The 26,507-nt window shown below is 35.9% G+C and overlaps 1 protein-coding gene across 2 annotated transcripts in view; it reads left to right on the forward strand.

The window, feature by feature from the left end:
* CNTN5 (contactin 5) overlaps nucleotides 1-26,507 on the forward strand; it is a 1,309,320-nt gene that overhangs the window by 1,194,470 nt on the left and 88,343 nt on the right. For both annotated transcript variants that reach the window (XM_066360732.1, XM_066360733.1), the window contains one exon: nucleotides 25,935-26,093. In XM_066360732.1, coding sequence (XP_066216829.1) covers nucleotides 25,935-26,093 — 159 coding nt within the window. The remainder of the gene's footprint in view (nucleotides 1-25,934; nucleotides 26,094-26,507) is intronic.

Below are 26,507 nucleotides of genomic sequence, written 5' to 3' on the forward strand. Positions count from 1 at the left end.
TTGGAAAAGTAATTTACTCTGTCATTACACCTTATGTTTGCTACCAAAACCTTATTGCAATAAGAAATACCCATACGTTTTTACATTTAAATAGGTTTTTCCTAAAATCTTCCTACAGCTCCTGAGGGTTTCCATTTCCATTACACGTTTGCTCTTGATTTTTTAGTCGTTTCTTTCCTTTGACTTTTCCCATAGACATCCTTCCCATCACACTCATAATGAAATCCAAATTTATTACCATTGCCTTCAAATCCCCCTATTATCTGGCACCTAATGACCTTCTCAATATTATCACCCTCTGTGGCTCTTCCTTCCATTTGTTTCAACCACATCAGAATCCTTTGTGTTCCACAAATATGCCTAAGTCATCAACACTTAGGAAGTTTTTCATTGATGTCTTCTGCCTACAAAAACTCTTGCCCATAATATCTATGTGGCTGGCTGTCTCCTTCTTATCAATTATTCCTCAGCTCCCTATCTAATGTTTCCTGCCTTGCTTCCACCAATTTTTTTCTACTTTATTTTCTTTATTGCATTTATTACTCTCTAAAATTATCTCATTCTTTTGGTCATTGGCTGTCTTTGTCTTCCTTGAAAATAAAACTCATAGGGCAGGTACCTTCCTTACTGTGTTTACTACATTAGCCCAGAGTCTTGCACACAGTAGATAATGCCTTGTTATTGAGCAAATTTAAATGTATGAATGAGTGAATATGTAATTCTTTTCCCCAAAGAGAATAATTACATTTTTATTAATCAAGTAAATGGGAAGATTAAGTAGCATATGTAGTAACAATTGAATAAATAATAATTATAGCTATTAAATATTAAATATATTGCCATGTGATATAACATATAAATAAGGCAGAGAAACAGACACAGTGAAATATGAGGTAAAACTATCTGGGAATGGTGATACTGTGGTGGGAAAGGAATTTCAGAAGTTTCCTATGCTATAATCACAAAATCATTTGATGTGTGGGCATTTCTATCTCTACAAGTGTGTGTGTTACATCCCATTGAGTGGGCTCAGCTCCTAGTGAACCTGTGAATGAGTTATGTCCACAATGATAAGTCTTCAGCAGCCCTTATAGACTCATACCTATGACTTCTTTTATGGAATCAACCCATGCCATATTTGGTCTTCTGCTTTTTCTGCTGCCTTTTATTCTTCCAGCATTATTGTCTTTTTCCAAAGAACCCTACCTTCTCCTGATGTGCCCAGAGTAGGACAGCTTTCGTTTTGCCATTTTTGCATCTAGCAATGCTTCAAGCTTAATTTGCTCTAGGATTCACTTGTTCATTTTCTGACAGCCCAGGATATCTATAGGGCTTTCCTTCAATACCATATTTCAAATGAAATAAATTGTTTTCCTATCAGCTTTCTTCATTGTCTAACTTTTGCATCTATACATAGTAGTTGGGAATGCGAGGGTATGGATGATCTTAGCTCTGGTCTTTAATGACACATCATTGCTCTTAGTGTTCTTTCCTAATTCTTCCATTGCTGCCCTTCCAATTCTCAGCCTTCTCTTGATTTTTTGGCTGCAGTCTCCGTTTGAATTGACTAAATCAAGGTAAACTAAATCTTTTAACAATTTCAATGCCTACATTGTCTATGTTAAAGTCGTTCATTTCTTCTGTAGCAAAAGGTGTAGGTAAGCCAGATAGAATTATTTCAAGATACAGAGGCTGAGTCTGTCAAAAACCTAACAAGAATATGTCAACAAATATGGAAAACAAAAAATGGCCTACAGACTGAAAATGTTCAATATATATTCCAATTTTCAATAAAAGAAATGCAAAGGGGTGCAGTAACTGTAAGACTATATCTGTAATTTCCCACTCAAGTAAAGTGGTAGTCTGAGTATGCAGAAATGCCAGGAGGTCAAGCTGGATTCAGAAAAGGAAGAGGCACTTGACATCTAACTGAGCATTCTTTGGACACTAGACTGCTCCAAAGAATTTCAGAAGGTTAGCCTATGTTTTATAAACTACAATAAAGCATTTGACTGCATCAATTATGAAAAGTTATGAATTATTCTGAAAGAAATGGGTCATTCCTCAGCATTTGATTGTCCTGATGTATAACATATTGTGGGTGGGAAGCCATTATTAGGATAGACTATAAGAACAGAATGTTTCCCAAAGGTATAGGTGTCAGACAAGTGTACATTTTGTTTCCCTATCTGTTTAATCTCTATGCAGAACATATACGAAAAACTCTACTGGACTTAGAGGAAAAAGAGTGAAATTGGTGAAAGAGATGTCAATAATTTGGGATAATGCAGATGTCACCATTTTACTGGCAGAAAGCTCAAATGATTTAAAACAACTTCTGATGAAAAAAGAAGTGCCAGAGCAGTACTGCATTTGAACATCAAGACAAAAATTATGACTACACAGGAAATGCAGAACTTTAACAAGATAATGCTCTATTAGTCCCTCAGCATTTTTTCATGATTGCATCCTACCTTCCACTCCACCATATTCTTTGCAGCATATATGCACACATTTCTTCTCACAAGAAGTGTTGATCTGGCCCTGGCCGGTTGGCTCAGCGGTAGAGCGTCGGCCTGGCGTGTGGGGGACCCGTGTTCGATTCCCGGCCAGGGCACATAGGAGAAGCGCCCATTTGCTTCTCCACCCCCCCCCTTCCTCTCTGTCTCTCTCTTCCCCTCCTGCAGCCAAGGCTCCATTGGAGCAAAGATGGCCCGGGTGCTGGGGATGGCTTCTTGGCCTCTGCCCCAGGCTCTAGAGTGGCTCTGGTCGCGGCAGAGCGACGCCCCAGAGGGGCAGAGCATCGTCCCCTGGTGGGCAGAGCGTCGCCCCTGGTGGGCGTGCCAGGTGGATCCCGGTCCGGCGCATGCCGGAGTCTGTCTGACTGTCTCTCCCCGTTTCCAGCTTCAGAAAAAGAAAAAAAAGTGTTGATCTAAATATTTAAAACTAAATGCAAATAGCAATGATGATTTATATGCTGGATTCTGGCTACATGGGATATGTACATTCAAAAGAAATTAAATAGAACTACTAAAGAAAGGGCTTATGTGTTCATTAAGATTTTAGGTTAAAAAAGCCCGTCAATAGATGACTGGATAAAGAAGATGTGGCACATAAACACTATGGAATACTACTCAGCCATAAGAAATGATGACATAGGATCATTTACAGCAAAATGGTGGGATCTTGATAACATTATATGAAGTGAAATAAGTAAATCAGAAAAAAACAGGAACTGCATTATTCCATACGTAGGTGGGACATAAAAGTGAAACTAAGAGACATTGATAAGAGTGTGGTGGTTAGGGGGGGGGGAGGGGGGAAAGGGAGAGGGAAAGGGGGAGGGGGAGGGGCACAAAGAAAACTAGATAGAAGGTGACAGAGGACAATCTGACTTTGAGTGATGGGTATGCAACATAATTGAAAGACAAGATAACCTGGACTTGTTGATCTTTGAATATATGTATCCTGATATATTGATGTCGCCCCATTAAAAAAATAAAATTATAATAAAAAAATAAATAAATAAATGATTTGAGAATTGCCAACAATTTCTGATACACATTGGGGCATGAATAAATATGTAATTTAAAACATGCAGGGTTGCCATGGTAACAGCAACAAAAAGATGCTCCTTCAGTGATCCTAAAATGAAGTAGGTTTTAGTGATCTCAACCAAAATATCTATATATTCTTAATAAAGATTACATATTTCCCCCCCCCAAAAAAAAAAGATTTTAGGTTAAATGGAGGAGTTTTTGAAGTATCAGTTGATATATCTGCCAGCTAAGGACCCAGCACTTTATTATCCTGCCCTATGGACAAATGTAGGGGCCTTAACTTGTGTCTTGGAAGCTCCACCATGTGTATTTTGAGCTATCACTTAATAGATGAAACCTTTGACCAAAAAAAAGGGGCCTCTCCACACTTACTGAGTTTTCTCCTGAGTTTAACATGAACTTCGTTTAATGTGTATGGTCTCTATTACACCTAATTTAATCCCCACCTGAAATCCATGACTTCCTTGATACCTACCTTGCCAACATTTAAACTCAGGCACTTCTGTTGCAAACAAAGGGCATAAAGAATCTAATGGAACAATGTTGACTCAGTCCCTATAAAATAATATTTTTCATTTCATATAAGCTCTCAGCGTTGTTCAGGAATATAACTGTCAATTATTATTGATTATCTGTCACATTTCTCACAAAGACTATTCCTGACCCTTTCAACTCTTCAGTCTTTAGACTAGCATCTTCTCTCCTCTGCATGTTGGTGTTATCAGAAAAATGTATTTTAATTGAAATTAATTGCACTTAATTGAAAAAAATGTCTGAAATCCTCCTCCAGATTTCCCCTTTATTCTACAATTACTCCTCCAATTTATATAAGCATGACATTCTGGAATCATGTTTCATTTTAACTCTTGATTCTTTCTTTATAATATCAAATGCATTGGTTCGCCTGCCATTTAAAAACATTTACAGGCTATCCACTCCCTTCATAACAAATTTTAAACTTATTTTCCTGCTGTTCAAGGACTTCCTGCAATGTCCTTTCCCAACTTTATAGACTTTGGCTACCCTGGTCAAACTCAATCTGCTTTCCTTCTCTTTAAAAATGTCTTGGATTCTTCAGTCTTTTGTCATATTTGTCATATTTATACTACATCTTTTTTTATGAAAATTTTTTACTTTTAATTTATTGTCTTGACATGGTTTCAGTTTCCTGCTCCATAGAATACCTTCTACATATCACATAGTGCCCCCCCATGCCCCATGCAAAGTCTCTTTCAACCCGTTTCACCCTCTTTGTCCTCTTCAGAAAAATGTCTATTCAGGTTCTTTTCCCATTTTTTAATTGTTTACCTTCCTGGTGTTGAGTTTTAAAAGTTCTTTATTAATCCCTTATTAGACATATCAGTGAATATGTTTTCCCATTGAATGGGTTGTCTTTATTTTGTTAATGGTTTCTTTTGTTTGTTTGTATTTTTGCTGTGCAAAAGCTTTCTAATTTAATATAACCTATTCATGTATTTTGATCTTTATTTCACTTGCACTCGGAGATATATTAGCAAAAATATTGCTATGAAAGATGTTGGAGAGTGTCCACTGCCTATGTTTTCTTCCAAGATTTTTATGGTTTTGTTACTTACATTTAAGGCTTTTATTCATTTAAAGTTAATTTTTATGATTGGTGTAAGTTGGTAGCCTAGTTTAATTTTTTTTTGCATATATCTTTCTCTATTTTCCTAATACTGTTTATTAAAGAGACTGTCTTTATTATATAATGTTGCCTCTTTTGTCAAATATTAATTGACCATAAAGCTGTGGGTTTATGTCTGGGTTCTCTGTTCTGTTCCATTGATCTATATGCCTGTTCTTATGCCAGTACCAGGCTATTTTGATTACAGTGGCCTTGTAGTATAGCTTGATATAAGGAAGTGTGATACCCCTTCTTTGTTTTTTATTTTCATGATTGCTGAGGTCATTCAGGTTCTTTTTACGTTCCATAAATTTTTGGAATATTTGTTCTAGACCTGTGAAGTATGCCATTGGTATTTTAATAGGAATTATGTTGAATCTATAGATTGCTTTGGGTAGTATAGACATTTTATAAATGTTAATTCTACCTATCTATGAACATGGTATATGCTTCCACTTGTTTGTATCTTTCTCGGTTTCTTTTTCTAATTTATAATTTTTAGAGTACAAGTCTTTAACCTACTTGGTTAAATTTCTTCCTAGTTATTTTATTATTATTTTTTGGTTGCAATAGTAAATGAGATTGTGTCCTTAATTTTTTTTGATAGTTCATTATTGGTGTATAAAATGCCACTAATTCTGAATATTAATTCTATATTGTGCCACTTTACCATATTTATTTATCAGATTTAGTAGCTTTCTGACTGAGGCTTTAGGGTATTTTATGTACAATATCATCTCATTAACAAATAATAACAGTTTTACTTCTTTTCCAGTTTGGATGCCTTTTATTTATTTATTTATTTTGTCTGATTGCTCTGACAAGGACTTCCAGTACTATGTTCAATAAGAATGGTGAAAGGAGACAGCACTGTCTTATTCCTGATTTTAAAGAGATTGCTTTTAATTTTTGCCCATTGAGTACGATGTTGGTTGATGGTTAGTCATATATGGCCTTTATTATGTTGAAGTATATTCCCTGAATTCCACTTTGCTGAGAGTTTTGATCATGAATGGGTACTGGATTTTATCAAATGCTTTTTATGCATCTATTAATAGTATATAATCATGTGATTTTTATCCTTCATTTTGTTTATATGATTAATCATGTTTATTTACAAATATTGTACCATCCTTGCCTCCTTGGAATAAATTCCACTTGATCATGATGTATATGATCTTTTTTAATGTATGCTGGATTGGTTTGCTGATATTCTGTTGAGAATTTTAGCATCTATGTTTACCAGGAATATTGGTCTATAGTTTTCTTTATTGTAGTGTCTTTACCTAGTTTTGAAATTAGGATAATGCATACTTCATAAAATGAGTTCGGAATTCTTCCCTCCTCTTAAATTTTTTTCAATAGCTTGAGAAGGATAGGTATTAGTTCTTTGAATGTTTGGTGAAATTCCCCTGTAAAGCCATCTGGTCCAAGACTTTCATTTGCTAGAAATTTTTGATAACTGTTATAATTTCATTTGTTGTAATCAGTCTTCTTAGGTTTTCTGATTGTTCCAGGTTCATTTTTGGAAGATTGTATGTTTCTAGGAATTTATCCATTTTGCCCAGGTTGTCCAATATTTTGGCATACAGTTCTTCATAGTATTTTCTTACAATATTTTGTATTTCTGTGATGTCAGTTGTTACTTCTCTTTCATTTCTAATTTTATTTATTTGAGTCCTCTCTCTTCTTGACAAGTCTGGTTAAAGGTCTGTCTGTCTTATTTACCTCTTTCAAAGAACCAGCTCTTGGTTTCACTAATTTTTTCTATTATTTTTTAGACTCTATGACACTTATTACCCCTCTGATATTTAATGTCTTTACTTTTATTTCTCTGGGCTTTGTTTGTTCTATCTTTAAGTGCCAGTTCAGAGAAACTGTTTTCTTGGAACTTTCACTGAAAAACCCATCATTCCAGCCATAGTATCTAAAGAACTTTCTGTGTCCCAGAGGTAAAAAGTGAACTCGTAAGTTCATTATCCATTTGACTAAATAATGGCAGAGCCTGCATGAGAATGGAGGTCTCATGGTAGGTGTTCAGTTCTCATCATTCAAAGTTGTCATGTGGTAGTTTTTCCAGCCCCCTCAAGTTGCTGCTGCTTCTTCCTTTTCTTCTTTCTTCTTTTTTCTTACTTCTCCTTCTCCTCCTCCTCCTCCTCCTCTTTCTTCTTTCTCTTCTTCTTCTTTTCTTCTTCTTCTTTTCTTTTTTCTTCTTCAATTAATGTAGCACTGAGAAACAAATATTTAATTGTGAGTTTACAAAATGGGTTTTTAAAAATTTTTTGGTCTAAATTCTCTGATTTTTTAATACTTTGTTAAAGTTTATTTTCATAAGAATACATTGATTATAGACTGACCAGGCAATGGCACAGTGGATAGAGCATTGGACTGGAATGCAGAGGACACAGGTTTGAAACCCCAGGGTTGCTGGCTTGAACTCAAGCTCATCCAGCTTGAGCACGGGCTCATAGACATACTCCCATCCCATGGTCACTAGCTTGAGCCCAAAGTTCACTGGCTTGAAGCCCAAGGTCATTGGCTTAAGTCCAAAGTTTCTGGCTTGAGCAAGGGGTCATCTGCTTGGCTAAGCCCCCTGGTCAAGACACATATGAGAAAGCAATCAATAAACAACTAAGGAGCCTCAACAAAGAATTGAGCCTCCTAGTCTCTCTCACTTCCTGCCTGTCTGTCCCTATCTGTCCTTCTCTGTCTCTCTCTCTGTCTCTGTCACTAAAGAAAGAAAGAATACATTGATTATAATAGTACCTCCTTAATAAATTCAAAGTCTCCTTCCAAAATGATCATTCCATTATCCTATAGATAAGTTTTTAAGTCATTTTAATAATTTTATTGCATCATGAGTTTACTTAATTGGCTGTTTGCTTCTTGTCAGCCAGCAGTTCTGTCAGTTTTCCCAACTGACTTGTCATTTTTCAACTCCAAGGGGTATATCTGCACTAATTTAGTATTATTGGATATGCTCTGTTTCTTGTTATTTACAATAATATATAACCAGTTTTAGCACAGATAAGAAATTATTCCAGTTTTAATCTTTCATAAACCAGGGGAGTTCTCATTTATCCTTAGTATATTAGGATGCTTCTAGTTGCAAGTAATAGAAAGCCAAACTCAAATTGATTAAAACAATAAGAAAATTTATTGGCACTCATGACAGGAGGTAGAAGTTTTAGTTGGTTGATCTAGTGTCCCAAGTTTTATCCAAGGACCAAAGTTGATTCTATCTCTTCACTCTGTTATCTACAATGTTGGCCATACCCATATTCATTGTAGTCTTAGGCTGTGTACTCGAATAATAGAGGCTAAATGCTTTCTTGTTCACATATAACAGGAGAAAGAACTAGCAAGTCTCTACAAATGTCCATCCCTTCATCTGGTTTTGCCAGTTTAGACCGTATAGTTACTCCTGCCAGAAATTATCATAAGAAGATTGCCATAATTTGATAGGCTTTGACTTAGCTTCCTGAATCAATCATTAGTGGGGTCTGGTGAGATTGCAAGATGGACATAGACTAATCAGGGCCATCCATATAATGAGGGATTAGTTACCTACACTCTATTGGGACAGGTGGAGTGAATATTAGGGAATTAATCCCAAAGTTCATTTAATCTTTATCATACATTTTCTACCTCTAAATCAATTTTCAACTAATAAAAAATTATTTGTCCTAAACATAGTAACTTTTAGCCTCTGAAATCTACATTTTATGTCTATGCTGGATTATGTGAAGTAGCATTATGTAGTAATAAACAGCATGGAGTTAAAACTCATATACTCATCCAATCAAGAATCAAAATTGAACCCCATGCCCACTATTGGAAAATTGTGCAGCCTTGGATGAGTCATCTGAACTTTCTGAGACTCAATCTTCTTATTTATGGAAAAGAGGTGCTAATACCATATTTGCTTTTAAGGTTAGAGAGAAAGCATGTGATGTTTAGCATGATGCCTTCTACTTGATAGGTGAGTATTAAGTGATTATTATTTCAGCATTCCTTTTTTTCATTTTACATGAACTCCCCTTAAGATATTGTTTGTTAAATATGCCAAAGTAGTACATTTTTTTCACATCTATTATCACATCTATAAGGCTTAATGTGGTTTATAAGTTCTTGTTTATATGTAATAAAGGTTCTTGTTTAAAAACAAAATGAAGCATAGTGAGATCATATGACATTGTTCAAGTTACTGAACTAGTGAGAGGCATAATGAGTGCTAGATAGATAGTTATAAAGTACTTTTTATATGAAGTGCCCTAAGTAGTCCTTGAAATAATGATATAAGATAAATAGTATAATTTCCTTTATACAATGTCAAGAAACTGAGACTAATAAAATTCTAAAACTTGCCCAAGTTTCAGGAAACATGCACAAAGTTCTTACATAAAAAGTAAAAAGTGGAATAAGATTTTTCTGATTCTATCCAAATATCTTTTCTTTAGATCAGTTTTTATTGAAATAGAAGGTGCATAGAAACTTCCTAAGCATTTTATATAAAATACAATTCTAAGCCCTAATCAAAGAAATTGCAATTTTGTTGCTATTGAGAACAGTCAAGGAATTTCCTTTTTTTCTTACAAACATGCCAGAGATTTTGTTATTCATCAAAGTCTGAAAGACACTAATAGCCTGTTTTGTTGTTGTTGTGTAGAAACATACCATGATCAGATGAGTAGCTAATTAATAGCATTTAACAAGGAAGAGAGTCTAACATAATTGAACCCTCCTTTTTAACATACTGTAAAAGACTTTATTTTGGAATGCTGTTAAGATTTTGTAACGATATATTACTCTTTCTCATATTTTGATTCATCAAAAGTAAAAATGTATGCTAGGCTGTTAGTAAACAGTATTCATTCAATCATTTATTGCAAATCTAAATTTATAACAGACTATGTGCTAACTACTCTACTAGGCATTGGGAATACAGTAGTGAGCAAATTACAAGCAGGATTCCAGCTCCTCTGTAACGAAAATCCAGAGAGGAAAGCCACCATTAATAAAAGAGTCACAGAAATAAGTAGAAAGCTCCAACTGCGATTTCAACTCTGAAAGGTACATGGTATTATGAATGTATAACGAAGTGATTTTATCTAGGCAGGGCATCCAGAGAAAGTCTCCTCCAAGAAAGTGAAACTAAAGCAGAGATTTGAAATTAGAAGCTTTCCAGGTGTTAAATATGCAAAATGAAAAGGGACAAGAATTTTATGCTGAAAAAGCAGAATACATAGATGACAGACGTAGGTAGGTAGGTAGGTAACAACAATAATGAATATAATGATAATAAATAAATTGATATGATAAATGGTAAACATAATTTAATTAATTGAAAACAAAATTGCTTTTGAAAAAATAATTTGAACTGTTTACCTCTTGTTTCAATTCTTAACTGCCCCTGGTTAAAAAAAAAGTGTTGGTTATTTTTGTGGGATTGAGAACAGTAGGAAATGGTCACTTAAATTAGGTTAGTAAATAGTAAAGAAACCGAAGAAAGCATTCTAGACTTCATGAGGAACATAGGATGGTAAGGAGGTATCTGGGGAAAAGTTAAAGAGGGAATGTTGCAATATTATATGAAGTTGGACTTTGCCAATCTAGTTTGTCAAAAACACGTCAGCAGACATTTTTTTCCTAAGCAGAAATATACTATCAATAACACCATGCTTTCTAAATAAGGTTGTACCATAATTCTTTATAATTCTATTCTAAAAATGAAAACCTCCACCATTAGTTATTTTTAATTGAATTGACAATAATCAGTTAATAGGTAATAATATATGATGAGCTATAGGAAATCTATTCACATTATTGATCATTACTTTTTAATGAAATGTTTTATTGTTATTATAAAAGGGTTTTTTGTTTGTGTCAATGGAAAGTAGTTTTTTGCTGGACAGTTTATTGCATATAATTTAACTATATGATTAAAATATAAAAAAATTTTGAGGCCTGCGTTATTGAGTTTATTTCTCCCACATTAATCCAATCTTCCAGACAGTAGTTACATCTCTTCACTCAGTATTAGAAGACATGTTCAGGACCTTACTTTCACGAATAACTGCTATGCCTGGCTCCTTTTCCCAAAAACATATTCCTACATATTTAGAAGTAGATGTCTGTCCCCAGGCAATATTGACGGACTTAAAAATAGAACGAATACTGTGGCATATTTACTAACATAGTTTTTAATATTTTAGCTTTAAATAGTTTAAAGAAAAAAGTCTGCTTAATATTTGAATCTTACGTTTAATTTTTCACATAAACTTCTATGTGAGAAACATAACGTGAAAGTCCTCAAAATCAAATAAAAATGAAAGCAAACTGAATAGATTTTTCAGTGTAAAAAAAATAACAGACGAACAATAGGGACATTTGTAGAATCAGTAGGTATCAAAATCAGGCAGAGAATGGGATCATATGCAGATGAGGAAGAGCCAGGTGAGCTGCTGCACATGGGGAGTGAGTCTCAGCTTTAGGAAGATGGTTTTAAGAATTGTCCCTCAAGAAGGGTTGGACATTTGCTCCATAAGAACTCTAAAGCCTGGCACCACAAGTTGTTATCTAAAAGGAGAATGGGCAATAATTTTTTATGAATTCAGTATTCAATTTACTGTTTGTACCACATTAATTTGTCATAATTTGCTTTGAACAAGAAATATCACTCCACTGGCTGTCAAGACTAAGGCTGATCCCGCTTCACCTCCTTTTCCCTCCAAAACAGGAGGAATGTTTCGGTCTGGGGTTTGTTTGTTTGTTTATTTGTTTGTTTCAGGAGGAGGGGGAGGAGTTTTTCTATCTCGAGTACTCCTTCCTCATCTGAAAAATAATAGGGTTGAACTAGATGACTCCAGTTAATTTAAAATTCCAAGACTATGTAACATTGCTTTATGAGGTTTTTCTTTCCTGTCACCAGCATTACAATAAAGCCTACTGTTATGCTGATGACATGAAGGAAAAAAAATCTAAATATAGTAATTGTTTTTTCAGCTTTAGAAGTCAATAGCCTCTCAGGAGAAGAACATTTTCTAAGGTCAGAGAATGAGTCAATGTGAAAGCAATCTAATAGCAAGTTTAGAGAGCCCTTGGTTGAGGACAGATTGAATTCATGAGAACACGGTTCTGGTAGGACCTTTGTGCCTCACCACTGGCTCAGACATCTTCACCATGAAGAAGGAGGAGACTGCGCCATTTGTCTAAAATATCTTTTTTCAAATCAAGTCATTATGTTAGTGATCCTATGTAATTGCACTGTCATAGGGGATGAGAAGAGTGGGCTTTACCAGATGTTGCCCATCTGACACTGAGTCATTACAGTGAAGTATAAAAGTGACAAGATTTCTGCTAAATGAGTGGCATCTGTATAACATTCAGACACGAGCTACTGTCACACATTTGTCATTTCTGGAATATTTCTCTTATTAATCTATTTCCAAAGATGTCTTCTGTAAATTAGCTGTAAAATGTTTTGAGAGAAAATTTACTTCATGATTCGACCAGTCAAAAGGTGGTTAAAAATATGCCCATCATTAACAGCTTTTAAAAACAAAGCTGTAGATTGTACTAACATTATATTAACGTGCTTCACTCCTTAATATATACAGGAAGCTAATTGCAGGCAACATTCAATACGAAATACCTAAAAATATACTTTTTTCTATAGATAAAATATTGATAAACTAATACTAATGCAACTATAAATTTCATTTTCACTTTTATTTTGGTTGAAAATTGCATATAATCTGTCTTAAAAAGTAAATCAAATTATTTTTTCAGAATAGTTTTATAATAACATATTTATAAAAATATTGCAGGTTATAAGAATTTAGAAAAATTATCTGTCCATAGTAAGTTTCTAATAATAATGAGTCTTAGTATTAAATTATATAAAGGTTTATATTCTTTATTCGGGGAGCTATTCTGTCAATTTTATATCACCTTTCTCTAAGCTTGACTAAAAAAACTTAATTTAAATGTATTTTGATTTAACAACAAAAAGGCTATCATATTGGATCACTATCCTATACAGCAATTATTTTAAAACATTCTTTAACTTGTTAATCGATAGACATTTCAGACTCAAAGACTCTTCTTTTTTTTCCATTTTTCCTTACATCTCTTCATCTATAAATATTTATTGAGGGCCAATATATGTCAAATGCTATGTTGAATATTCATACAAATGGAAATGATAGAAAATAATTATAATTAATGTAACAACTATTATAAAGCAATGTAAAATATACTCCCAAAACCCTTGAACATCACTGCCTGACTTGTTTTTTGTAAAAAAAAATCTGACTTTCACTGGATTGTAATACAACGAGGCCTGGAACATTATTTTGCCCTCCTGTAAGCCATTTGTCCACACCCACTCCACCTTTCACCACTCAGCACAGTGTTTTGCACATACTTGGCATTTAGTAAACATGTAGTTACACAGAATGTACTTAGACTTGGACATGCATATCATGATATGAAGGCTTTCTTTAAATTAATGACTTTTAAAAATAATTATAGAAGTAATACATTTTTACTGTACACAATTTGAAAATCCAAACAGTTATAAAGAATACAATTTAAATATGTACATCTTCACCTCTATGCAATAACTACCATGTACACTTTAATGCCTTTTCTTTAGTGTTCTCCTTTACATATTTGGCAAATTACCATTATTATTTATATTTATGTACAATGTTGCATTCTACTTTGTTTTCATTTAAATTGTGATTATTTTCCATATCATTAAACAGTTTGCTATATTAGGCAGTTTAATGGCTGCTTAATATCAGGCAGTTTAATGGCTGCTTAATATTTTATCATAAGATTTTATGATTTGAAAATTACATGATTATTGGACAGTTATTTATAATGGTTAATTATAAATAATAGCACAGCTACAATCAGTATTCTAAATATATAAACCTTGTTCACTGATTATTTTGCTATAAACTGTATTTGAGAAAATAGCCCCATAGACAAAAAATATTTAGGGGTATCAATTACATTGCAAATTTTAGTTTTTGTTTCAGCTGAAGTTTTAAAAGAATTATTTAGAGTAATTACTTATTATATCTTATTAAAATAAATATAATTTTTAAGATAACTAATTTAAACATTTCATAGAGCTTTAATATTCCAAAAGGCAAATAGCTTTATTTAAGTTCAAGTTATTTTTCACAATATTTTCTGTCACACATAAGTGGTTGTTAATAAATGCCTTTCGCAGATGTGACTAAATGTAATAAGTAAAATTGAACAGAATAAATAGAACAATACAGAAGAGCTCAACAAATGAATTATGTTGGTAATTATTCCTGTTTGAATACATTAGCTGAATTTCAAGTCTGTTTTCATTGCATCTTGAAGATCCTCCTGACAAGTTTTCTATCTAATAGAACAAACTTCCAAATGAAACTGTTTTGAAGTCTGTTCCAATTATCCATTGCTGCCCCCAAACTTAGTGATTTGAAACATCAATCTATTATTTTATCTCATAATGTTGGCAGCTGACGGGCAGAGCAAGGTTTTCACTTGGGATTTCTCATGTATGTGAGTCTTGTGGTGGCTGAAGCTTGAGTCATTTGAAGGTGACATCACTCACTTTCTGGTTCCTGGCCTGGGTTGCCTGGAATAGCTGGGGGCCACTTGGACCTCCCACTCTCTAAGAGTCTCTCCAATTGGTAGCTGCAATTTAATCAAGTTTCTAACTAGGCAGCTGGATTTTCCCGTAAGCATTCCATGAGCCCTGGAATGAAGCTGCACTACTGCTTACAACCTCTCCTCAAAAGTCAAGCAGTATCAACTGCTACCCATCTCTTTGGGTCAGAAAGTCGCAGGCCAGCCCTGATTCAAAGAAGTGAAAGAAAAGTAGTTGTAAGGCCAGTGATGTCTGCTGTGGCCCTGGCCCTGCCAGTTCCCATTGAATTCGGGCAGATTGGTAAAGGAACTGTGGAGCCAGAAAGTGGTGGGCCATTCCACTTATTAAAGTCTCGTAATGGTGGATGAGCAAGCAGGCAGAGAAGACTGTTTCCCTTTCTTACCCCGAACTCACCCAGACTCAAAAGCCCTCACAAGCAAAACAGCACTCCCCAGCCAAACAGGCCTGGCCCCTCAGCACTCCCTCTCTCTCTCTAGCTTCTCCAGCAAAAACCGGCTGGGGGAAAAAGTCTTTCTCTGGCATACAGCAGCGAACAATTGCCCTTCCACAAGCAGTCAGGCAATCCACAATTTGCAATATGCCACCCTGAAGGCAGACTTTACCCAACAGTAGTCTTTACCTTTCAACGTGGGAATGACCTGCATGTACAGGCAAGAAATGCAGTGATGATGGCCACAGCTGCCTCAATGTCCTAGACGGTGTCATCATATGCCATCTCTATCTCTATCACATAAGTTAAGTGTACTTTACCTAACACGTGCTTTTTCTTTTCCCTTTCTTCATTCAAATGAAATGACTCCCTTGGTTAACAATTAAAAAAAGCTCAGAACCGAAGGGCTAAATCTCAGCTTTGCTGTTCACTAGCACAGGACTTGGGCTAATAACTTCTCATTAGAATGGACTCTAATATCCACTGCCTTAGCATAACACCTAACATACAATGAGGTTATGTCTAAGTGACTGATTTATCATTTATTGACCAAACTTCATCCTCTATGAAATAGAGATAATAAGATCCACCCTAGTGAAATAGATATTCATGAACAAGTTAATGTTTATAAAATACTAAGTATAGTGCCTTAATACAGTATGGTTAGGATATGGTCACTGTTAGTATTGTTAGTACAGTTAATAGTCTTATCATCATTATAGTTACTCCTCCATATCCTTGTGCCACAGTCTACTAACTTGTTAGACATCTTTTTCAGCACTTAGATCTCATTTATTTTCCTCATCTTATCCATAGCCACCCTGTGAATGCTTCGAGCATTCATATGGTGACACATCAAACGTTCTCTTCCATAAAAGTCCTCAATCTTTTCAGCTCTAATAAGGCTTCACTCCAGATAAACACAAATTCTCAGTACCCTACAAATTGTGCAGTTATTTTCTCCTCATAATAGATTTCAACTATTGTATTTTCCCCTCATCATAGCCTGGTTTCCTTGAGTCCTTTCTAGTATTCCAGTCTGTCAGCACCATTCTGGCTTCATGACTCCCCAGTCTACCTTGACATCCCGGTCATTCATACATTGGCATCTTTAATAAGAAACCATTCCCAATTCATAAACTCCTAAACCTGAATGGACCCTATAAACTACTGTACTTTCTCTGGCCCTGGTCCTGGCTTTCCAGCCTTACCTTGCTAAGTTCATCAGTTCCACTTTAAAATGATGCTACTGAATCAAATTGGAATTCCAATATTATTCCAAAATACATGTATACCATGCCTTTCCTCCTCTATCTGTGCTCATTGTAGACATTGCCCATTTTTCTCTAGCTCCCAGTGCCATTTCCACCCAACCACATTGCTTGTTGGAGATGATCTTCTTTAATGAAAGAGGAGGCACCTTGCCACATGAGCTTTTTTAAATCTCTTACTGCCATCTCAAAAGTTTTTTCTCTATATTCTTTGTTTCTTTCTCATTTCTCTCACAGGAGAACTGCTAGTTCTCATAATTATTTTCTACACTTTTTCTCACAACCCCAACATTTTGTCACCTTCCTGATGGAATAGTCCCTATCTTCTAAATCTTTGGTTGCTGCTGTCTGCTGCTGCTGCTGCTGCTTCTCAGTCTTGGTAAAAATACTATTTTTCATTTCCTAAAAATGCCATTTTCCCAATGAGGTTTTAAACTTTCTCTATTTCTTTGTCCCTTTTTTGCTGAAATTCTCTACCATGAAGTTTTTTTCTAACCACCACCATCTCTTTAGCAGTATACCATTTCTTTTTTTTTTTTTTTTTTTTTTTTTTTTAAATAAATTTTTATTAATGGTAATGGGATGACATTAATAAATCAGGGTACATATATTCAAAGAAAACATGTCTAGGTTATTTTGTCATTAAATTATGTTGCATACCCCTCGCCCAAAGTCAGATTGTCCTTCGCCACCCTCTATCTAGTTCTCTGTGCCCCTCCCCCTCCCCCTAACTCTCCCCCTGTCCTCCCTCCCCCCACCCCTGGTAACCACCACACTCTTGTCCATGTCTCTTAGTCTCATTTTTATGTTCCACCAATGTATGGAATCATGTAGTTCTTGTTTTTTTCTGATTTACTTATTTCACTCCTTATAATGTTATCAAGATCCCACCATTTTGCTGTAAATGATCTGATGTCATCGTTTCTTATGGCTGAGTAGTATTCCATAGTGTATATGTGCCACATCTTCTTTATCCAGTCTTCTATTGAAGGGCTTTTTGGTTGTTTCCATGTCTTGGCCACTGTGAACAGTGCTGCAATGAACATGGGGCTACATGTGTCTTCACGTATCAATGTTTCTGAGTTTTGGGGGTATATACCCAGTAGAGGGATTGCTGGGTCATAAGGTAGTTCTATTTGCAGTTTTTTGAGGAACCACCATACTTTCCTCCATAATGGTTGTACTACCTTACAGTCCCACCAACAGTGAATGAGGGTTCCTTTTTCTCCACAGCCTCTCCAACATTTGCTATTACCCGTCTTGTTGATCATAGCTAATCTAACAGGTGTGAGGTGGTATCTCATTGTAGTTTTGATTTGCATTTCCCTAATAACTAATGAAGCTGAGCATTTTTTCATATATCTGTTGGCCATTTGTATCTCTTCCTGGGAGAAGTGTCTATTCATGTCTTCTTCCCATTTTTTTATTGGATTGTTTGTTTGTTTGTTGTTGAGTTTTATGAGTTCTTTGTAAATTTTGGAAATTAGGCCCTTATCTGAGCTGTTGTTTGAAAATATCATTTCCCATTTAGTTGGCTGTCTGTTTATTTTTATATCAGTTTCTCTTGCTGAGCAAAAACTTTTTATTCTGATGTAGTCCCATTCATTTATCTTTGCCTTCACTTCTCTTGCCATTGGAGTCAAGTTCATAAAATGTTCTTTAAAACCCAGGTCCATGAGTTTAGTACCTATGTCTTCTTCTATGTACTTTATTGTTTCAGGTCTTATATTTAGGTCTTTGATCCATTTTGAATTAATTTTAGTACACGGGGACAGGCTGTAGTCGAGTTTCATTCTTTTGCATGTGGCTTTCCAGTTTTCCCAACACCATTTGTTGAAGAGGCTTTCTTTTCTCCATTGTGTGTTGTTGGCCCCTTTATCAAAGATTATTTGACCATATATATGTGGTTTTATTTCTGGGCTTTCTATTCTGTTCCATTGGTCTGAGTGTCTATTTTTCTGCCAATACCATGCTGTTTTGATTATTGTGGCCCTATAATATAGTTTAAAGTCAGGTATTGTAATGCCCCCAGCTTCATTCTTTTTCCTTAGGATTGTTTTGGCTATTCGGGGTTTTTTATAGTTCCATATAAATCTGATGATTTTTTGTTCCATTTCTTTAAAAAATCTCATAGGAATTTTGATGGGAATTGCATTAAATTTGTATATTGCTTTGGGTAATATGGCCATTTTGATTATATTTATTCTTCCTATCCAAGAGCAAGGAATATTTTTCCATCTCATTGTATCTTTTTCGATTTCCCTTAACAATGCTTTGTAATTTTCATTATATAGGTCCTTTACATTCTTTGTTATGTTTATTCCTAGGTATTTTATTTTTTTTGTTGCAATCGTGAAGGGGATTATTTTTTTGAGTTCGTTTTCTAATATTTCATTGTTGGCATAGAGAAAGGCTATGGACTTCTGTATGTTAATTTTGTATCCTGCGACCTTACTGTATTGGTTTATTGTTTCTAATAATCTTTTTGTGGAGTCCTTCGGGTTTTCGATGTATAGGATCATATCATCAGCAAAAAGTGATACCTTTACTTCTTCTTTTCCAATATGGATGCCTTTTATTTCTTTGTCTTGTCTGATTGCTCTGGCCAGAACTTCTAGCACCACGTTAAATAAGAGTGGAGAGAGTGGACAACCCTGTCTTGTTCCTGATTTAAGGGGGAAAGCCTTCAGTTTAGTGCCATTTAATATGATGTTAGCTGATGGTTTATCATATATGGCCTTTATCATGTTGAGATATTTTCCTTCTATACCCATTTTGTTGAGAGTCTTAAACATAAAATTGTGTTGTATTTTATCAAAAGCCTTTTCTGCATCTATTGATAAGATCATGTGGTTTTTGTTCTTTGTTTTGTTGATATGGTGTATTACGTTAACCGTTTTGCGTATGTTGAACCATCCTTGAGATTCTGGGATGAATCCCACTTGATCATGATGTATTATTTTTTTAATATGTTGTTGTATTCGGTTTGCCAGTATTTTGTTTAGAATTTTAGCATCTGTATTCATTAGAGATATTGGTCTGTAGTTTTCTTTCTTTGTGCCATCCTTGCCAGGTTTTGGTATGAGGGTTATGTTGGCCTCATAAAATGTGTTTGGAAGTATTGCTTCTTCTTCAATTTTTTGGAAGACTTTGAGTAGAATAGGAACCAAGTCTTCTTTGAATGTTTGATAGAATTCACTAGTATAACCGTCTGGGCCTGGACTTTTATTTTTGGGGAGGTTTTTAATAGTTTTTTCTATTTCCTCCCTGCTGATTGGTCTGTTTAGGCTTTCTGCTTCTTCATGACTCAGTCTAGGAAGGTTGTATTGTTCTAGGAATTTATCCATTTCTTCTAGATTGTTGTATTTGGTGGCATATAATTTTTCATAGTATTCTACAATAATTCTTTGTATATCTACGGTGTCCGTGGTGATTTCTCCTCTTTCATTTTGGATTTTATTTATTTGAGTCCTGTGCCTTTTTTCCTTGGTGAGTCTTGCCAAGGGTTTGTCAATTTTGTTGACCTTTTCAAAGAACCAGCTCCTTGTTTTATTGATTTTTTCTATAGTTTTTCTGTTCTCTATTTCATTTATTTCTGCTCTGATTTTTATTATCTCCTTTCTTCGGCTGGTTTTGGGTTGTCTTTGTTCTTCTTTTTCTAGTTCCTTAAGGTGTGAAGTTAAGTGGTTTACTTCGGCTCTCTCTTGTTTGTTCATATAGGCCTGAAGTGATATGAACTTTCCTCTTATTACTGCTTTTGCTGCATCCCAGAGATTCTGATATGTCGTATTTTCATTTTCATTTGTCTGTATGTATCTTTTGATCTCTGCGCTTATTTCTTCTTTGACCCATTCATTTTTTAGAAGTATGTTGTTTATTTTCCACATTTTTGTGGGTTTTTCCCCCTCTTTTTTGCCGTTGAATTCTAGTTTCAAGGCTTTATGATCAGAAAATATGCTTGGTACAATTTCAATTTTTCTAAATTTGCTGATATTGTCTTTGTGGCCCAACATATGGTCAATTCTTGAGAATGTTCCATGTACACTAGAGAAAAATGTATACTCTGTCGCTTTGGGATGAAGTGTCCTGTAGATGTCTATCATATCCAGGTGTTCTAGTATTTCGTTCAAGGCCACTATATCTTTGTTGATTCTCAGTTTGGATGACCGATCTAGAGCCGTCAGCGGAGTATTGAGGTCTCCAAGTATGATTGTATTTTTGTTAGTTTTTGTTTTAAGGTCAATAAGTAGCTGTCTTATATATTTTGGTGCTCCTTGGTTTGGTGCATATATATTAAGGATTGTTATGTCTTCTTGATTCAGTGTCCCCTTAATCATTATGAAGTGACCATTTTTGTCTCTGAGTACTTTTTCTGTCTTGTAGTCAGCATTATCAGATATGAGTATTGCTACACCTGCTTTTTTTTGGGTGTTGTTTGCTTGGAGTATTGTTTTCCAGCCTTTCACTTTGAATTTGTTTTTATCCTTGTTGCTTAGATGTGTTTCTTGTAGGCAGCATATAGTTGGATTTTCTTTTTTAATCCATTCTGCTACTCTGTGTCTTTTTATTGGTAAGTTTAATCCATTTACATTTAGTGTAATTATTGACACTTGTGGGTTCCCTACTACCATTTTATAAATTGCTTTCTGTTAGTTTTGTATCTAGTTTGATTCTTCTATTTTGTTTTTCTATCATTTGTTTCTGTTTGTTTGTGTTCCATACTTCTTTCCTCTGTTGCTACCTTTTTTAAGTCATGTGTTTTTGTGGTGGTTTTTTCAAGGGTGGTTACCATTAAGTAATGAAAAGGGTACCTACCATATTCATTGTAGTACCCTATCTTATAAGTATTTCTGCACTTCATCGTCCTTTGCTACTGTTAATCTCCATTCTCTCCCCCCCTTTTTTTTTCCTTTGTTGTCACAGTTTAAGTTTGGTTTTATTGTGTTCTTGGTGGAGCTGTTACTTGTGGTGTTGTTTTCTTTTGTTCTTTGAATCTGGTTGGAAAACCCCCTTTAGTATTTCCTGGAGTGGGGGCTTTCTCGTGATAAATTCTCTCATCTTTTCTGTATTTGTGAATGTTTTTATATCTCCTTCATACTTGAAGGATAGCTTTGATGGGTATAGTATTCTTGGCTGAAAGTTCCTCTCTTTCAGGGCCTTAAATATTGGGGTCCACTCTCTTCTAGCTTGTAGAGTTTCTGCTGAGAAATCTGATGATAATCTAATAGGCCTTCCTTTATATGTTGTACTCTTCTTTTCCCTGGCTGCCTTGAGAATTTTTTCTTTGTCATTGGTTTGTGTCATCTTTATTATGATGTGCCTTGGAGTGGGTTTGTTGGGGTTAAGAAAACTCGGTGTTCTGTTTGCTTCTTGAACTTGAGGCTTTATTTCTTTCCACAGGCTTGGGAAGTTCTCGTCTATTATTTGTTTGAGTATATTCTCCATTCCATTTTCTTTCTCTTCTCCCTCTGATATACCTATTATTCTTATGTTATTCTTTCTGATGGAGTCAGATAATTCCTGTAGGGCTTTCTCGTTTTTTATTATTTTTGAGTCTCTTTCTTCTTCTCTCTGTTGTGCCTCAAGTTGTTTGTCTTCTATTTCACTAATCCTATCTTCAATCTGGGTTGTTCTGCTAGCTAAGCTTGTTACCTCGTTTTTCAGCTCGTGAATTGAGTTTTTCATTTCTGTTTGATTTGTTTTTATAGTTTCAATTTCCTTGGTAATATATTCTTTGTGTTCATTGAGTTGTTTTCTGATCTCCCTATATTGCCTTTCCGTGTTTTCTTGTATATCTCTGAGTATTTTTAAGATTTCTATTTTAAATTCTCTGTCATTTAGCTCCAAGGCTTCCAATATGTTAAGTCTTTTCTCCATAGATTTTTCCACATCTATTTGTGTTACCTCTCTTTCTTTTGTATCCATAATATTCGATTTCCTCTTTCTTATTGGCATCTGCAGGTGGTCTTGTTGATAGCACTAATTAGAATTAATAAAGAGTAAAAAGTAAAAAACAAAAACAAAAACAAAAACAAAAAAAAAAAAAGAAAAACAAAAAAACAAAAAAAAAACAAAAACAAAAAAACAAAAAAAAAACAACAAAGGGTAAAACACCCCACAAAAAAAAAAAGCAGTAATAATTTATTATTTCCCCCTTTTTTTTTTCTTTGTTCTCCTTCCCTCCTCTCCCCTCCTCAGGGAAATATCGTGCCTATAATGGAGGGCCTGGTTTGCGGTGAAGAGTTCAAGGGGGCAAAAAAAAAAAAAATAAAAAAATAAAAAATAAAAAAAAAAAAAAAAAGGGAAGAAAATCTTAGACAAGCATAAGTTGATCTGCCTGCGGGTGACGGTCAACCAAGAGATATAATGGGAGGGACAAGAGGGAACCAGAAAAAAGGACAAAAAAAAAAGGAATAATCAAGAAGAAAAAATAAAAATAATAAGTAAAAATACGTTGTATTAAGTGGAGCAAAGACCAAATACAATGGAGACCTTGGGTTGGGAGGACCCAAAATGCCACAAAAACAAACCAACCAGAAAAAAACAAAAACAAAACCGAAAAAGAAAAACAAAGCCAAAAAAAAACCTTGAGTCCCAAATTAACTAATTTGTTCGTGATTGAGGATTAAATGGGAGGAAAGTAAAACGAGAAAAGAAAAAACGAATAGAAAGGAAAAAATAAGAAAAAGTGAAAAATGAAGGAAGAAATAAAAAAGGAAGAGAAAAAAACAAAATAAGGCAAAAAAAACAAAAGAGGAGAGAGTGAGAATTAAGTGTCCTGGAGTATAACCCCAAAGGAGGGTGAGGATGAAGGAGAGAAATAAAATGTAACACTTATGGGTAGTGTAGTTCAAGAAAAGGGAAGCATAAGATGGGCAGAGAATAGAAGGGCTGAGGTGGAGGAAATAAAGGCAATAAGATAGAAGGAACAAACAACAACAACTACAAAAAAAAAAAACCCAACAAACAGTGGAACAAGCTGCAAAGTCTGTGGATTTTTCCTGATTTTGAGATGTCAACCTCTTCCTCCTTCTCCTCTCTCCCTCTTCCCGGTCGGCGACTCTGCACCCCAGGCCCTGCCCCTGCGCCACACCCAGGCAGGGACTTGCAGTTGATGGGGTTCTATGGCAATGTCACACAATTGGCTTTAGTCTTGTTGGTAGTCAAGGCCTGCCGGCGTCTGCAGGGTCTAACGACGAGAGAGTTCGCCTTCGTGGATTCTCTCTCCCAGTCCCCCCCTCCCGAACCAGCAGCCTGGCGATCCAGCCCCAAGGCTGCCACTGCTTCTGCCTGGGGAGTAAGAGGCTCAAAGAGCTGGTAAATCCCCACTCTATCCCCACTCAGTGCAAGGCTCTGGGAAGGGCTCTGACAGTCAGGGCCTCCAGTGTAATCAGGCGGGGGTGGGAGTCAATTGTTGTCAAGGTGATTGTTCAGCGCCTAGCATTCCATTGGACCTCTCAACCCAGGCTTTCCACACTTTGTAGCCTGTTTTGGCTGGTAAAAAGAGGCACTAGTCTCTGCTTGCGACTAGTGTGGTATAGATCTTATTATCTGCTAAGTCCTTCTTGTTAGCGTTTATCCCTGAATATGGAGGCTCTATCAATCAGAAGTTGCCCCCGCCCCTTTAGCGAGAGGCACCAAAAAATATCACGCCTCTTGTCTTGGGTCGGTGAACTGAGAGAGATCTTATCAATTAGAACCGAGGGTGCGCAGATTTCACGGGTTAAGTTAATTTTAGTAATTGGGTCGCAGCTGTGCTCCCGAAGGTATTTCAGGCTGCCTGCGCGCGCCCCTCCCCCAACGCTTGATTGTTAGCTTGAATGGCTGGGTGAGGTGCCCCGCCCGCGGAGAGAATCTCCCAAGTAGGGAATACCGCCCTGGGGCCTCTCCCGCTCCCCGTGCGCGGGCCGCTGGGAACGTTAGCGGTGCTCGGTCTGCAATGCTCGGTCTGCAACCAGACCGGGAGCGCGCCAGCGGCTGTTTGCCGCTGGCTCTGCAACCGACCCACTGCTCGCGGCGGCGGCAGTGGCGGTGGCGGCGGCGGCGGCGGCGGCGGTTTCCGAGTGCGGGATGACTTACCACCGGCGCACTTTCTCGCGGCTTGAATGAATGTCCCTGCGGTAGCTTCCTCCACACCCTCGTCTCTCAGATTCGAGTGATAACAGTCCTTTTGCTTTCAGTTTGCTCCGAAGATAAATTTTCCTGTTTCTAGTTGATAAATTTGTTGTGATTTTGGGGAGATCTGTCGGACGCGCTGCTCACGGCGCCATTTCCGTGACGTCACTCCGTATACCATTTCTTAGCTTCTTACAAGTCCAGTTCAGCCCTTACTGCTGAGGCTTTGCAATTACCAAATCCAGACAGCAACTTACAATGTAAGAACTACCAGTAATTCAAAAAATAAAGTACCTAAAATTTTTCTATTTGAAAGTTAACACATCCTTGCAGCTTCAATTGTCCATATTAGGAAATAGAAGAATGTCAATAAGAGAACTGATTTTTAACCAATAAAATGTAAGTACATATTTTTAAATGCTATTAGAAACCACTATTTTAAAAGTAATAATATAAGGAAATACAAAGATATATTTCTCCTCATGTCAGATTATGGTTGTTTCTTTAAGCTGGAGTCTACACACATGTACATAAATTGATCATCATTGTTCTACACCAATTTTTCATGATCAGAGGGAAATAATCTTCTCTGATTCATTGTACCTCCCTCCAATAACAATAGTAATAATTTGATCACACTTTCTTTTAATTTCCCCCTAAAATATTTATGCCTCATTTGTAGTATTTACTTGTCCTTGGTCTGCACAACCATTATTTCAGAGCCTTTCATATCAACCAGTTAGAGCTTAAGCTTTTTGATAGTTACATTACACTATTTGTAAATTTTAGGTTTCCTGAACAGAAAAAGTGGGCCCATACACCTCCACCCTTTCAGTAATAACAGATTCATTTTGTGCCTGATAGCATCACCTGTCTCTGGTGTTGTTGCCTTGATAAGCTGTGTTTGACTTCAACAGCCAGAGTTAACATTGACGTTCTTTTGTTTGTTTCTAATTATTTTTTCTTTTTCTTTAAAATATAATGCTAATTGGTATTTGCCTCCAAGCACACAGTATTAGATGAAAAGCGATTCTATATATAGTAATGTTACCCCCAGAAGTAATAACAGAAACCAACTTGCATCCCATCACTTTGTACTTCCAATTTTCATTATTAAATATGCACTTCATTAAGACAATGACAGAGTTTGATTCGATTCTCATGGGAAATACAATTTCTCGTGGCTCCTCAGCATGACCTGCCCTTAACCTTATTCATTTTCCTTTGTCTGTAGGTCCCCCAGGACCCCCAGGAATAGTGATTGTTGAGGAAATCACCGACAGCACAGCCACGCTCTCCTGGAGCCCAGCGGCCGACAACCACAGCCCAGTGTCCTCCTACAACCTGCAGGCTCGCAGCCCGTTCTCCCTGGGCTGGCAGACGGTGAGAACAGGTAAGAGGATCTAAGGCAGTATCAGATGGAATCAGAGCAGCTTCCTGTCATGAGCTATTTTTGCCATTAATTATGTGCTCACAATCTCAGTAGGATTATTTTTGATTCTTGAAACTGTTAATTATTAAATATTAACTACTATTTGCTTTTTAAATAAAGCTATCTTGCTTTCCTCTCTTCTCAATTCCCAGGGAGGGACCACATCATTTATATTGGTTTGTTTGCTTATTGAAATAACTTTAGACTCACATAGAAGTTACAAATATAACAGAAGTTTCCTGTGCTTTATATAACAAGGGTACAATTATCAAATCAGAAAGCTAATATCGGTACAATGCTATCATCTAAACTACAGACTATATTTGTACTTCACCACTTTCTGTATGCAATATTTTAGCTTACAGTGCTATAAAA

This window comes from Saccopteryx leptura, chromosome 1 (assembly GCF_036850995.1).
Source record: "Saccopteryx leptura isolate mSacLep1 chromosome 1, mSacLep1_pri_phased_curated, whole genome shotgun sequence".
NCBI classification, from domain to species: domain Eukaryota; kingdom Metazoa; phylum Chordata; class Mammalia; order Chiroptera; family Emballonuridae; genus Saccopteryx; species Saccopteryx leptura.